We start from the raw sequence: 15410 nt of genomic DNA, 5'->3' as shown, positions 1-15410 counted from the left end.
ATGTTGTCCTACTAGGCAGACACTGCCTAGGGGAACTTCACTCTACATAAACCGAGATAATACAATCTAGAGATTCTCTTAGCAGGAAATGATATTATTCACTGGAAATATAGTGCTATGTCTGGGTAAAAGCCTTGCTCCACTACATGGCCAAAAGTAATACCATATCTGAAATAGTTTTTCCTTTCTTTTTATAATATATTCCTTTCCCTCAAAATTTTTATTTTTAAGTTTTTAAAATTTTTAAAAACTTTTCAGTGAAATAGAATGTGTACAAGTCATAAGTGTGCAGCTTTGACAGATTTTTATAAACTTTAAACACCTGTGTAACCAGCAGCCAGATACAGAAACAGAAATTACTAGTACTCTAGATCCTTTCCCTCCAATTTTAAAAATTCTTCCTCTCTTCCTTCAAATCTTTGTTGAATTATACCTGCTTAGGGAATAATCCTTTCCTGGCTGTACTATGTAAAATTGCAATCCCTTCTGATCTTTCACACTCTTTCCCTTTTCTTTTTATTTTTCTCCATAGTACTGTCTTCTGTAGATAATTGCTAATTTCATTTATTTTCTACCTACCACCCCTAAAATGTAAGCCTTGTGGAGGCCATGATTCGCATCTGTTTGTTCGCTACTGTATCCCTATAGCCTAGAACAGTGCCTGGCACATAGAGCCAGCTCAGTGGATAATTTTTAACACATATTTGCTGAATAAAAAAAAATTTGGGGGGCTGGCCCAGTGGTGTAGCGGTTGGGTTCTCGTGCTCTGCTTCGGCGGCCCAAGGTTCACAGGTTCAAATCCTGGGCATGGACCTACGCACCACTCATCAAGCCATGCTGTGGCAGCATCCCATGTACAAAATAGAGGAAGATGGGCACAGATGTTAGCTCAGGGCCAATCTTCTTCACAAAAAAAAAAAAAGTTTTTCTCTCTAATTTCTTCTAATATTTTTCTTTTTTAATTTTAAAACCAAAGCAATGATTCCCAGAAACTGCTTTAGCCATAATTTCAACATTTCAATTCACAGATAAAACTGACACTTACAGCAAGGAACACAATTTAAATCTACATTTTTCTTACAAAATGCAGGGAGAAAAATTAAACTAAGCATATAACCACAACTAGTTACAGATGGTAATTGATGAGATGAATGCAAATTCTATATTTGCTGACCCATTTTTCCCCACTCCTTTACCATCCTCCCTCTCAATGTGGGGGCTCTTGAACCAAACCTATAGCCAACAGTGTATTTCATTAACTGCTCTAGTTTAAATAAAATAAGATACTCTAAACCTATAAGACACTGAATCAAATATCAGATATTGAGACCATAATAACTACCTTGTATTTGTAATCCTTGAATTACATAGTCATAAATCTCAAACATGAAACTCATGTAGAGAATCTAATTTATCAATCTGTAACTCACTTTGTGTTTTTTGTACACCCTATTCATCTTTGTCTCTCTCTGACCAACTGACGTGTTGACAAATAGACAAAATGTCTGATGTGTAGATGTTCCAAGATCCAGGGGCTTTTCCTCCTATAGTCAAGTTTTCTCAAGTCAAACATTAGTAGTAAAAGTAGGGGAACATTTATCATAGTTAATAAGCTTGCTAGTTAATCTAGTGTGTCTATTTTTAATGTCATTAAATTATATAGTTTTATGTATTCTTGTATTTTTATATTTGTCATCATTTTCATATTTCTCATTAATAGGTATAAGTTGTAGAAGTAGTAATGTACCAATTAGTTTGTAACAATTATAGTAAACTCTACCTTTTAGAATGTAAAATGTTAATTTTTTCTCTAAGACAAAAACTACTTTCTCTTCCTTGAACATACTCTTTGATTTGTGTGTATGTGTATGTTTTTAGGAGGTAATTCCCCACATGGCTAAGAAATATGGATTCCAGTATGAACTAGTCCAATATAGGTGGCCCCGTTGGCTTCATCAACAGACTGAAAAACAAAGGATTATTTGGGGTTACAAAATTCTTTTTCTTGATGTCCTTTTTCCTCTAGCAGTGGACAAAATCATCTTTGTTGATGCTGACCAGGTAAGATTAACTATTGTTTTTAGTACTTAGAACAGTAATATGTAAATATTAATGCACAAGTTAATATTTATATTTAGGACAAAAAGTATATTTTTAAATCCTATATTAGAATTTACTTCTATTCTAAACTTTATTGTTATTTTTGTATTTTCCAAATTGATAAATATGAATCATTATAATTAAAAACTAAGAAAACAGGCAAATATGGGTGATGAGGTAAGCATTTCCATATATACTGTCTAACATAAAATTTATTTCTCCTACTTTCCCACAACATTTCCTGGAATATTTTTCCAGCAGGCTGGAGTCTATTAAGAATGTAACATACTAACGTTATTTCATTAAAGCCATTGAGGATAATCAGGAGATTTTTCTTTATGTCTGAAACTAATATTTGCCGATATACAATAATGTAGATTTACTATAAAAATAATTTTGAATTATTACTCCATACCTTGAGAAACTAAGAGCTGTGCACTTATGTAATATTTAATTCCTTCCCAAAATACATTTTGTTTAAAATATCTTGATTAAAAATGATGTAACAAACTATTCTTATTAATGAGTAAAACCACTGTCATATAGACTAGGTATATAAATTTTAGGTTTCTTTTAATCTATAAGAACAAGAGAAAAAAATGGAAGCTTAATAAACTCATACTGCACAAAAGAACTGTGAGGAAAATGCAGTTCTCTATATTTCTACAAAAAGGTAATGATGATTTGAGATTCACATAAAAAGGGCTCATATTATTTTATAGTCTTCATCAGAGAAACTATTTTAATTATTTAGATTGTGAGACATGACCTAAAAGAACTTCGAGATTTCAATCTGGATGGAGCTCCTTATGGGTATACTCCGTTTTGTGATAGCCGCACTGAAATGGATGGATACCGCTTCTGGAAAACAGGATACTGGGCATCACATCTTTTAAGAAGGAAATATCATATCAGGTAAGAAAATTCATACTCTTAATAAATAACTTATTGAATCACTATGCTCAGTTTTCTTAGAAGTTATACAAAAATGGCAACCAATTGTATAGTGCTCATTACATGCCAGCAGTCACTCTTGTTTTTTGGGGGGTTTTTTTTTGTGAGGAAGATTAGCCCTGAGCTAACATCCGATGCCAATCCGCCTCTTTTTGCTGAAGAAGATTGGCCCTGGGCTAACATCCACGCCCATCTTCCTCTCGTTTGTATGGGACTCCGCCACAGCATGCCTTGACAAGCAGTGCGTTGGGGGTCCGCGCCCTGGATCCAAACCTGCAAACCCTGGGCCGCCGAAGCAGAGCGTGCACACTTAACGGCTGCACCACCAGGCCAGCCCCGCCAGTCGCTCTTATAAGACTTTATATATATATTAACTCGTAAAATCTCTATGACAACCTTTTGAGATACTGTTATTATCCCCATTTTATAGATGTGGATACCAAGGCATACAACATTTATGTAACTTGCCCAGGCTTATGCTGTTAGTACATAGCTGAGCCAGGAGTTAAACCCAAGTAATATGGCTCAAGTATATGCTACTAACTACTGCAGACGATTTAAACTGGGTTGGTCACATAACAATATAAAGATACTGTCTTCAAGCTGTTATTGTTTTGGGGCCATGAGTTTCATGAGATCTTGGGAAAACCCAAGGTGACCCTAAGAGGATATGGATCCTAACAGTATTATAACCAACTTCAAACCCCTTGGAAACAATATTAGACGTTGGGAGCAAATTTATGAAAGGATTCATTGTTATTAGACCCAAGGATATTTAAAGTTAATACCATTACTGTAGACAATCACTGACGGAAAGTAAAATGCATAAACAACATAGGCTATCAAGGAGTATTCCTTTTTTGCAGTGCCTTGTATGTAGTGGATCTCAAGAAGTTCAGGAGAATTGCGGCAGGTGACAGGCTCCGGAGCCAGTACCAGGCTCTCAGTCAAGATCCAAACAGCCTTTCAAACCTAGATCAGGTAAGTGAAATGTCCATAGAATGATTTTCAGTACAAAGATATAAACTGCTCCAACTCCCTGCTTGTAAACTTCAGAATCTTACATTTTCAACCTCTTTCTCCCCTTTATGCAATTCTCTATTGGATATCTCAGCTTACATATAATTTTTTCACTTCCAGCTCAACATTTTCAAAACTAATAGTATTTTATCTTCACTTTTCCGTCCTTAAACCTCTTCTTCCCCTTATCTCACTTAGTTACTTGCTTTTTCTTACTCGCTTTCATCATCATTAAACATGTTTCTCTCTCTGATCTTTAAGACAAACTCCTATCCTCCTGTCCCCCGCGTGGCTACTGATTTACATTTTGTTTTTCCTAACAGACTAACACTTTTTTCCTTCATGTCCCACTAATTTCTAGATTCACCTAACCTGGTAATATCACGCAGAACCTCCCAGAGTTATGTGGATAAGAAGCACAACTTCCCCATGAGGGTCACTGGGAGTCATGATAAGCAGGCCCACTTCTACTTTGCCCCCTTGGACCCATGTAGTTTTTCCAGATGATAACACGGTGCCATGTAATGGTTGGTGATTTAGAATATAATGCCGCGTCTGGAGAATGGCCCCTCACCCTTGTAGGGTATTGTCTCCAAGGTAGCACCTCTGTGTGCCGTCAGTAAACCATTGCATTGCTCTGTCAGGCCAGCAGCTTCTAGGTGGTACAGTATGTGACAGGACCATGGGATCTCTTGGTCATGTGCCCTCTGCCAGCTTCCTTGCTATAAAGTGGGTCTCTTGGTCTAATGCAGTATCACATGGAATCCTATGTCAGTGGATAGCTCTGAAGCCCTTGGATAATGGTTCTGGCTAAGTCTCTGAGAGCAGGAAAGGCAAACCCATACACAGAGTATGTATATATTCTAGTTCAGAAGAATCTATGCTCCTTCCAGGGTAGAAAGAGTCCAGTGTAGTCAGCTTGCCACCAGACAGTTGATTTGTCTTTGCAAAGTATAAGTGCTGCATCAGAAGCTCAGTGTTAGTCTCTGCTGTTGACAGCTGTAAGAGCTAGATCAGCCTTGGTTAAGTGGGAGCCCATGCAGTTGGGCCCATACATAGGCTCTATCCCTGCCATCATGACTACTCCCTTCATGTACTTGTTATGCCATTGGAGTGGCCGATGACCAAAGCTGGCTGACATCAACAGGCCACACCGTTCTGTCTGGTTGGTCATTTAGTACTGCTTCTGTGTTGAATGCTTTCTGGTGGATATTTAACATGCAGTGTGCAAAGATCTTGACAGTTTTTGCCACCTCATAGGTTCATTTATAAGCCTCTACCCCAGAGTTTCTTGTCCTTAATCTTCCTCTTTCTGGGTCCCTGACCAATCAGCCAAGCCATTCACCGTTTCACATGAACTTATATATGTTTTAGGCTTATGCTACTTCTCTTTACATACAAAGTACATGATAAGGTGCATCATCTGAAGCAGTTAAAACAATTCTTAGAGATAAATTAATAGCACTAAGTACCTCTATTAGAAAAGAAAAAAGTCTCAAATAACCTCAGCATCTACCTAGAAACTAGGGAAAAAAAAGCCAATTAAAACCAAAGTATGTATAATTAAGATTACAGTGGAAATCAGTGAAATGAAAAAACAGAAAAATGATGTTTTCATAGATTTTCTTACAAAGCCAAAACTGGTTCTTTGAGAAAATTAACAAAACTTATAAACCTCTAGCCAGACTGATCAGAAGAAAGATAAAAGACACAAATTACTAGTATAGAAATGAGAGCTATGACAGCACAATATCTACAGCTATTAAAAGAATAATGAGGGACTATTATAAACAACTTTATGGTAATAAAGTCAACAATTTCTAGGAAATGGACAAATTACTTAGAAGACACAAACTACCAAAATGCACTCAAAATGAAATAGATAACCCGAATAGCCCTGTATCAATTGAAGAAATTGAATTTAGTTTAAATCTCCAGGCCCAGATAGCTTCATTAGTAAATTCTGCCAAACATTAAAGAAAGAAATAATACCAATTCCACACAAACTCTGCCAGAAAATTGAAGAGGAGGGGATACTTCTCAGCTTATTCTATGAAGCCAACATTCCCTTGACATCAAGACCAGACAAAGACATTACAAGAAAGGGAAATTACAGACCAATATTCCTCATGAACTGGTGTAAAAATATTTAATAAAATTTCAGGAAACCAAATACAGCAATATATAAAAAAGACCCTATATCATGACTAAATGGACTTTACCCCAGGAATGCAAGGTTCATTCAGTATTGAAATATCAATCAATGTAATTCACTATATTAACAGACTGAAAAAGAAAAACCATGTGACCAGCTAAATAGGTGCAAAAGAGTATTTGATATACTCCAATATCCATTCCTAATAAAAACTCTCAGCGAACTAGGACAGGAAGGGAACTTCCTCAACCTAATAAAAGACGTCTGTGAAAAACCTATAGCTAACATCATACTTAATGGTGAAAGACTGAATACTTTGCCCCTAAGATCAGGAGCAAAGCAGGAATATCCACTCACCATTTCTATTCAACATTTTACAGCAAGTCAGGAAAAGGAATAAAAGGCATCCAGATTGGCAAGGAATAAGTAAGTGTCTTTTTTTTTTTTTTCCAGACAATATGATCATCTATGTAGAAAACCATATATAATCTAATAAAAAGCTATAAGGAACTAACAAATGTGTTTAGCAATGTACAAGATACAAGATCAATATATGAAAATCAATTCTACTTCTGTGTACTAACAACAAACAATTGGAAATTGAAATTAAAAAGATGATGCTATTTCTAACAGCATTTTTTAAATTAACGACAACAATCAATCAGACTTAAGATGTATAGACTGAAAACTCTGAAACACTGCTGAGAGAGATTAAAGATCATCTAAATAAGTAGAGAGATCTACCTTGTTCATGAGTCAGGATATTTAATACTGTTAAGATGTGATTTCTCCCCAAATTGATCTCTAGATTTAATGCAGTTCAACAAAAGTATAGGCTTTTTTCCCTATAGACTTTCTTGTATACATTGACAAAGTTGATGCTAAAGTTTATATAGAAATGCAATAGACCTAAAATAACCAAAACAACTTTGAAAAAGAACAGAGTTTGAGGTCTTATACTATCTGATTTCAAAACTTAATATGAAGCTACTGTAATCAAAACAGTGTGATTTGATGTAAAGATAGACAGTTCAGTCCATGAATCAGAATAGAGAATCTAGAATTAGACCCGTAAATATAATCAGTTGACTTTTGACAAAGGTGCACAGGCAGTGCAGTGGAGAAAAGATAGCCTTTTCACCAAGTGGTACTGGAACAATTAGACATCTGTATGCAAAGCAAAAACCTCCAATTGGTAACACGCACCATATACAAAAATTGACTGAAAACACATCATAGATCTAAAGCTAAAATGTAAAACTATAAAACTTTTAGAAGAAGATAGAAGGAAATGTCTATGGCATTGGATTATGCAGAGATTTTCTTTTTTTTTCCAGATATGATGTTAAAGGCACAATTCACAAAAGAAAAAAATTGATAAATATATAAAGAACTTTCAAAACTCACTAATAAGAAAGTCAACCATCTGATTTTTTTTTAATCATATTTTAACAGACCCTTCACCAGAGATGATGATCAAGTGACAGTGAGCTCATGAAATGATGCTAAAGCTCATTAGCTGATAGGGAAATGAAAATTAAAACTACACACCTATTAAAATGGTTAACATTAAAAAGACTGACTGTGCCAAGTGTTGACAAGGATGTGCAGCAGCTAGAACTCTCATACATTGCTGATGAGAATGTAAAATGGTACAGCCATTTTGAGAAACTATTTGGTGATTTCTTATAAATTTAAACTTACACCTACCATGTGACCAGTCATTCCACTGCAAGGTATTTACCCAAGAGAAATGAAAGCATATGTCTACACAAGGGCTTGTGCATGAATAATCATAGTAGCTTTATTTGTAAAAACCAAAACCTGGAAACAACCTTGTATTAGATATCTATTGCTATATAACAACTTACCCCAAAACGTAGCAACTTAAATAACACACAGTTTCTGTGGGCAGGAATCAGGCCTGACTTCCCTTGGTGTTCTGCTTCACAGTCTTGCAGAAGGCTGCAATCATTGTGTTGACCCAGGGACTGCCATCTAATCTGAAGATTTGACTGGGCAAGGTCACTCACATGGTTGTGGGCAGGATTCACTTTTTCAAGAACTGTTTCACTGCAGGCGTTATTTCCTTGCTTGCTGTTGACCTCAGGCAATCATCAGTTTCTTGCCAGATGACCTTCTCCATTAAGGCAAACATGCCAGAGGGTCAGAGGAGAGAGAATGCCAGCAAAACAGAAGTCACAGTCTTTTGTAATCTAATCACAGAACTGATATCCCATTACTTTTGTCATATTCTGTTGTTAGAAGGAAGTCACGAGATCCAGCCACACTCCAGGAGAAAGAATTACGCAAGAGAATGGATACCAGGAGGCAGGGATCACTGGGAGCCATATCAGAAGCTGCCTACCACAAACCCAAATGTCTATCAAGAGGAGATTGGATAAAAAGATTGTGATATATCCATAGAATGCAATACTACTCAACAGTCAAAAGAAATGAATTTTTCATAGATATAACATGGATGAATCTAAAAATAATTATGCTGATCTAAAGCCAAGCCGAAAAGTATACATATTGTGTGATTCTATTTATATAAAATTCTAGAAAATGCAGGCTAATCCATAGTGACAAAAAGCACTTCATGCTTGCCCAGGAACTGGGTAGGGTGAACGTGGGAAGGACAGGAGGAAAGGATTGCAAAAGGGCACAAGGAAACTTGAGGATGATGGATATATTCAACGATCTTGATTGTGGTCATGGTGTCATAGGAATATTTATATGCAAAACTTATCACACTGTACCCTTTAAATATGCACACTGAGTAGACTAGCATAGGGTTAGATGTATAGATCAATGGACTAGAATTGAGCGTCTGGAAATAAACCCATGCATCAGTGGTCACTTGATCTTTGACAAGCATGCCAGGATAATTTAATGGGGAAAGAATAGCTTTTTTACCAAAGGTGCTGGAACAACAGGCTATCCACATGTAAAGAATGAAGTTGGATCCCTACCTCACACCATATACAAAAATTAACTCAAAAAGGATCAAAGGCCTGAATAGAAGAGCTAAAACTATAAAACTCTTAGAAAATATTGGCATAAATCTTTGTGACTTTGGATTAGGCAATAATTTCTTAAGCAACAAAAGAAAAAGATAAATAGGACAGCATCAAAATTAAAAACTTTTGTGCATTAAAGGACACAAGAAAGTGAAAAGACAACCCGCAGAATGGGAGAAAACATTTCCAAGTCATATACTGATAAAAAGACTAGTATCCAGAACATATAAAGAGCTCTTATGACTCAATAACAAAAAGACAAATAACCAGTTTAAAAAATGGTCAAAGGATTTAAATAGATATTTTTCCAAAGAAGATATACAAGTGGCCAATAAATATTTGAAAAGATGCTCCAGTGTCATTGGTAATTAAGAACTGCAAATCAAAACTACAATGAGATACCACTTCATACCCACTAGGGTGGCTATAATAAAAAATGATGGACAATAAAAGCATTGGCAAGGATATGGAGAAATTGGAACCATCATCCACTGCTGATAGGAATGTAAAATAGCGTAACCAATTTGGAAAACAGTTTGGCAGGTCCTCAATAAGTTAAACATAGAGTTACCATATGATTCTGCAATTCCAATCCTGGGTATATACCCAGGAGAATTGAAAACATAGGTCTACACAAAAACTTGTACACATATGTTTATAGCAGCATTATTCATAGGAGCTGGAAAGTGGAAACAACCCAAATGCCCATAAATTGATGAATGGTTAAACAAAATGTGGTATATCTGTACAATGGAATATTATTCAGCCATAAAAAGGAATGAAGTACTAATACATGTTACAATAAGGATGGATCTTGAAAACATTATGCTAAGTGAAAGAAGCCAGACATAAGAGAAGACTTCATGTTATATGATTTTATTTATGTGGAAAGTCCAGACTAGACAAATCCACAGAGAGAAAAAGTACATTATTGGTTACACAGGGAGTAAGGGAGAATGTAAGAGGAGAATGCCTGAAATAGTCAGCTAAGAAAGTGTTAGAACAGAACAGACATATGTATATATTGTCTGACAGCATTAAGGTCCCCCTTAAGATTCATATTCATGAGGTTAAAATGAAAACAGTCTACATGGGTTGTGTGTGTGTCTGTGTGTTTTACCAGCCGTGTTTGGTTGCATGAGTACAAGTGCAGAGGTTTGGATTTAACCAGGACTATAATTTTGCCAAGTGCGTACCACTAAGTGAGAGAAGAGTAAGACGATGGAGAGTATATTCAAGAGATTAACTATAATGATTAACCATGGAAGTTAAGCCACGTAAGTGAGGGAGCAAAGACATCAGGGAGTGAGGGACAATGAAATACTAGAAGAATCAGTTGATTGGAGGTCCCAGTGAGGGTCAAAGGGTATTGATATCTGAGTACTTGAAGGAGTGAACTGAAAATCAAGAGGTAGTCAGAGAGTGGGAGCATGAAATTGAAATTACATAGGACTTGGCTAGGACATGACCCTGGGAGAAAGTGGCTGAGATAAGATGACAGACCAGGTTATTTAAGGAATGGATTCCAAGAATAAGGGTGTTGGAAAAAATTAAGCTTTTTTTTCATAGATCACTTAGGTTTACAGAAAAAAATTGAGCAGAAAGTACAAAGAATTCCCATATTTTGGGACTGTCTGTTCTATTCCACTAGTCTTTTGTCTATTCTTTTGCCAAAACCACATTGTCTTAATTACTATTGATTTTAATAGTATGACTTCAAGTTCAGTAGTGTCCTTCTCTGACTTTCTTCTTCAATATTGTGTTGACTATTCTGGGTCTTTTGCCTTTCCATATAAACTTAGTATGTATTGATCGATATTCACAAAATAATTTTCTGGGACTTTGATTGGGATTGTGTTGAATCTATAGATCGAGTTGGGAAGAATTGACATCTTAACAGTATTGAGTATTCCTATCCATGAACATGGAATATCTCTCCATTTATTTAGATCTTCCTAGATTTCTTTCATCAGAATTCTGTAGTTTTCCTCATGTGGAGCAACATATTTTGCTAGGTTTTTGTGGGTTTTTTCGGTGCTAATGTAAAGGATACTGTGTTTCTAATTTCAAATTCTAATTATTCATTGCTGGTATATAGTAATTGACTTTTGTATATTAACCTTGTATCGTAAAACCTTGCTATAATTGCTTCTTAGTTCCAGGGGGTTTTTTTTGTTAATTTGGGGGATTTTCTGCATAAACAATACTGTCATCTGTGAACAAAGACTGGTTTATTGCTTCCTTTCCAAACCAATCTGTATACCTTTTATTTCCTTTTCTTGTCTTGTTGCATCAGCTGGGACTTCTAGTTTGATGTTTAATAAGAGTGTGAAGAGAAGAACCCGAAAATTATTAATCTTGAAGCGTAAATAGAACAACTAACACATATACCCCTCGTGGCCTCTGGGAGAGAGAAGGAGCATGGCCTTTGCTCTGGAATGTAAACAGATTCTCTGGGGAAAGGTGGGAAAGGGCTCTACAACCCCTGGCATATGAACAAATAGCTCTGGGAAAGGCATGTCTAAGTCTCTCCAGAGGTCTCTCTCTCTAACTTATTAGGCTCATTTCCCACTTAAACATCCTTTAACCCAGGTGCCAGAAATCTTTACTTAGAAAGCCCTAAGCATGCAGAAATGTTTTTGAAAATATTCATGGAGCATTATTTCCTAACAGGGGAATGAAAGGTCACCTCAGAATCTGGAGGGTGTGGTGGTGACTGACATAAACAGTAATAGAAGGCACAGTGTGAGGGATTAATCTTGGAGTTTCAAGGGAGATAGAGGTAGTGAGGCTGTCCATTTGGAGGAGTGTGGAGTGGTGGGTTTGTGGGCCTCCCTCTTCATCCCTGATGCTAGAGGGGAAGTCCAGGGCAGGTATGGGCTCGGTTCTAGTGCATGGGTTCATTCATGGCACAAGGTGATTGGGTCAGTTAAGTATTTAAAGCTTAAAAATGTAGCGATATCTCAGATTTGTTTATGTTTTCTAGGATCTGTTTATAATCTAAATGACACATTCAACTTCTTTCACTTTGACTCTAATTTCTACACCTCTTTGTGTAAATCATTTTTTTCTGTAGGATCTTCCCAATAATATGATTTACCAAGTCGCCATTAAGTCTCTTCCTCAAGACTGGCTGTGGTGTGAAACCTGGTGTGATGACGAGTCCAAAGAAAGAGCTAAAACAATTGATCTGGTGAGTGTCTGTGTTCTCATTTGTATATAAGCAAGTATGAGAATGTTCAAATAGAAATACTTTTCTGTTACAAATGGAATGGCACACATACGGCACACTGCTGCTTAGCCTTTTATTTACTATTACATTTACTTGGGTTGGCAAGTATAGAGCTGTGTCAGGGGTCCCCCAAGACCACCCCAGGTTTGATGATTCACTAAGAGGACTCACAGGACTCAGAATATTGTCATGCTCAGGCTGTGATTTATTCCAGTGAAAGGATACAAAACAAAGTCAGCAAAGGGAAAAGGCACACGGGGTGAAGTCCAGAGGAAACCAAGTGCAAGCTACCAAGAGTCCTCTCCCTGTGCAGTTACACAGGAGAAGCCTAATTCCTTAAGCTGTGAAGAATTCCACTACACATGTGAAATGTCATCTACCAGGGAAGCTTATTAGAAGCCAAAGCCCAGGCTTCTTATTGGGAGCTGGTCATGTAACCCCCTCTGCCTGGCACACACCCAAATTCCCAGCATCCAGAAGGAGAGCAGGTGTTCAGCATAAACGGTATTGTTTGCACAGTTTCAGCACAGTGAGCCATTCTTATCAGGGAATGGTGGGAACACTCCTGAAACCCAAGTTCCCAGACGCCAGCCAGGGGCCAGTCTTGCAAGCAGTCCTCTCTAAGAATAGCAGTCTCAGGCCTGCTACGTTAACTCTCTTCTACACAAGGGCTTTTGAGAGAAAGGCCATGAGCAGGCTGAAATGTTTGTGGATTAGCTGTCATCTTAATATGTCTTCAGTTTAGTTCTCCTGCCAATACTTTTCCCAAATAAAGACAGCCAAAATAATTCTATGTCTGCTTCAATTATCCTATACATGTCTATTTTTCTTCCTTACTCATTTTTAAGAAATGTTTTTCTCAGATTTTCATTTTAAGCAGTTTGACTCTGCTACACAGTTAACTCTCCTAGACATGAAATATTTCCAACTAATTTATTGTCCTACTATCTAGAACTTACATTCCAATACTATATTGTCTTTAATAGTTACATTATTCTTTTTCTGACCATATTGTTTTTATATGCTAATTTAAGTATAAAATAATTGTATACAAAATTTTCACTGAAAAGTAAAGTAAAAATTTTAGAATTCTTACAGTTTTGAGCTAAATAAGACAGGACAATAAAAAATAAGGATATTTTTCCAGATATGTGTAGAAATGTATAGAAAAAAAAGTAGCATGCCAACATGTTGGAATGCAGTCATAGGTGACAGAATGTAGCAGAAACAAGTAAGGTGGCATTGTTAAGAAGAAAGCAAGGGCATTTTGTAAAGAGAGGTGAGGAACATTACTGCACATAACTCATAAGATGTTATTAAGGTTGTATTGTGTTAAGCTTGGGTGACATAAGGTCTCCTTGGGACCTTTAATACTTAGGTTAACATGAACTACTCTAACAAACCCCCAATTTCAGTGGTTTCACACTCACCCAAGTACAGACCTAAGAGGGTGTCCTGTCAGTGAGCAGCTTCCCTGTACATCGTGACTCAGGGACCAGTCTCCATCCATCTGCGGCTTCTTCATCCTCTTGGGTCCTCTCATCATCAGTATTCATCTGGAGCCGATCTGTCCAGTATGACAGCCACTTGCCACACATGGCCGTTGAGCGCTTAAAATGTTGGTAGTCTGACTTGAGCTGTGAGGTGTAAAATACACACCAGATTTTGAAGACTGAGCACAATAAAAAGAATACAAAAATATCTCATTACTAATTTTTATATTGATTACATATTGACTGATAACATTTTGGGTATATTGGGTTAAATAAAATATAGTATTAAAATTTATTTCACCTGTTCCTTTTACATTGTTACATATGTGGCTACTGGAAAATTTAAAATTACACACATGATTTCCATCGTATTTCTGTTGGATGGTGTTGATCTGGAGGGAAGGGTAAAAGGAGTGTCGGGGATGCATCCTGACTCCTAAAGGCCCCCTGGTGGGAATTGGTTGTGTGGCCGCATCTAGATGTCAGAGGAGCTGAGAAACGTCATTCCTGGGTGGGTAGCGAAGAAAGACAGGTGGCATAAATTTTGGTGGGCAGCCTAACCATCTCTCTCACAAGAAACACTTAAAAATGAAAGAACATGCCGTTTTTGGCCATCATCTTGGGGAAAAAAGTTAAGGGAATGCAGAAAAATCCAAAGGAAATGGCCTAACGGAGAGGAAAAAGCATGATTAGTGGTATTGAAGGTGAGAATGAGAGTGTTTATGAATGTCATGATATTATCTCAACTCTCTATTTCAATTAAGGTTTCTCAACCTGATCATTATTGACATTTGGGACCACATAATTGTTGTGGAGGAACTGTCTTGTGCATTGTAGGGTGCTTAGCAGCATCCCTGGCCTCTAGATGGCAGTAGCACCCCGGCACCCCTCAGTCATGACAACCAAGAAAAACCGTCCCCAGACCTTGCCAAAGCCTCCTGAGGGGTGTGATCCCCCCATTTAAGAACTACTGATATAGACTGTAACAACAACAAAAAAATATAGCATGAAAAACTAAGGAAAACATAGCATTTTTATTTTAGTAGTTTCTGACACAATTAAAAAGAGAAAATAGTTCCATTGTCTTCACTTTATAGAACACAATTGCCTGTAAAGTTAATTTCTGCAAAGAAAATCCTGTTTTTTGCTTACTTCGGGAATATATTACTGTAGGAAAAAAATCCACAATGGAATGACTGAAAATATTTGGTGAGGAAAGGATTGAGACAACAAGGTCATGGCTTGTAACTAACAGCCTTCTAGGCATTAAGGGGAAGGCAAGTTATGGCAATCACAAGAAAATGTCACGAAGAAGTGAGCTTCAAGACGCACTCTGTCTTAATGCTTTATAGGAGCAGATGGGATGCCTGTGTAACTTGGTGAGGTTTATGCTCCTCCCATCATCTTGCCTGTCTCAGTCAACAGCATCTCCA

At 37.0% G+C, this 15410-nt stretch overlaps 1 protein-coding gene across 1 annotated transcript in view; it reads left to right on the top strand.

Annotated features, from left to right (window-relative positions):
* The window catches only part of UGGT2 (UDP-glucose glycoprotein glucosyltransferase 2), a 184825-nt gene that overhangs the window by 157017 nt on the left and 12398 nt on the right, over positions 1-15410 (top strand). Inside the window, exons 34-37 of the mRNA XM_058548392.1 lie at positions 1879-2061; positions 2855-3015; positions 3921-4035; positions 12329-12445. Of these exons, the coding sequence (XP_058404375.1) occupies positions 1879-2061; positions 2855-3015; positions 3921-4035; positions 12329-12445 (576 nt within the window). The remainder of the gene's footprint in view (positions 1-1878; positions 2062-2854; positions 3016-3920; positions 4036-12328; positions 12446-15410) is intronic.

Source organism: Diceros bicornis, chromosome 9 (genome assembly GCF_020826845.1).
Source record: "Diceros bicornis minor isolate mBicDic1 chromosome 9, mDicBic1.mat.cur, whole genome shotgun sequence".
NCBI classification, from domain to species: domain Eukaryota; kingdom Metazoa; phylum Chordata; class Mammalia; order Perissodactyla; family Rhinocerotidae; genus Diceros; species Diceros bicornis.
Note: the sequence above shows the minus strand (reverse complement) of the source record. Positions and strands in the feature narration are given on the sequence as shown.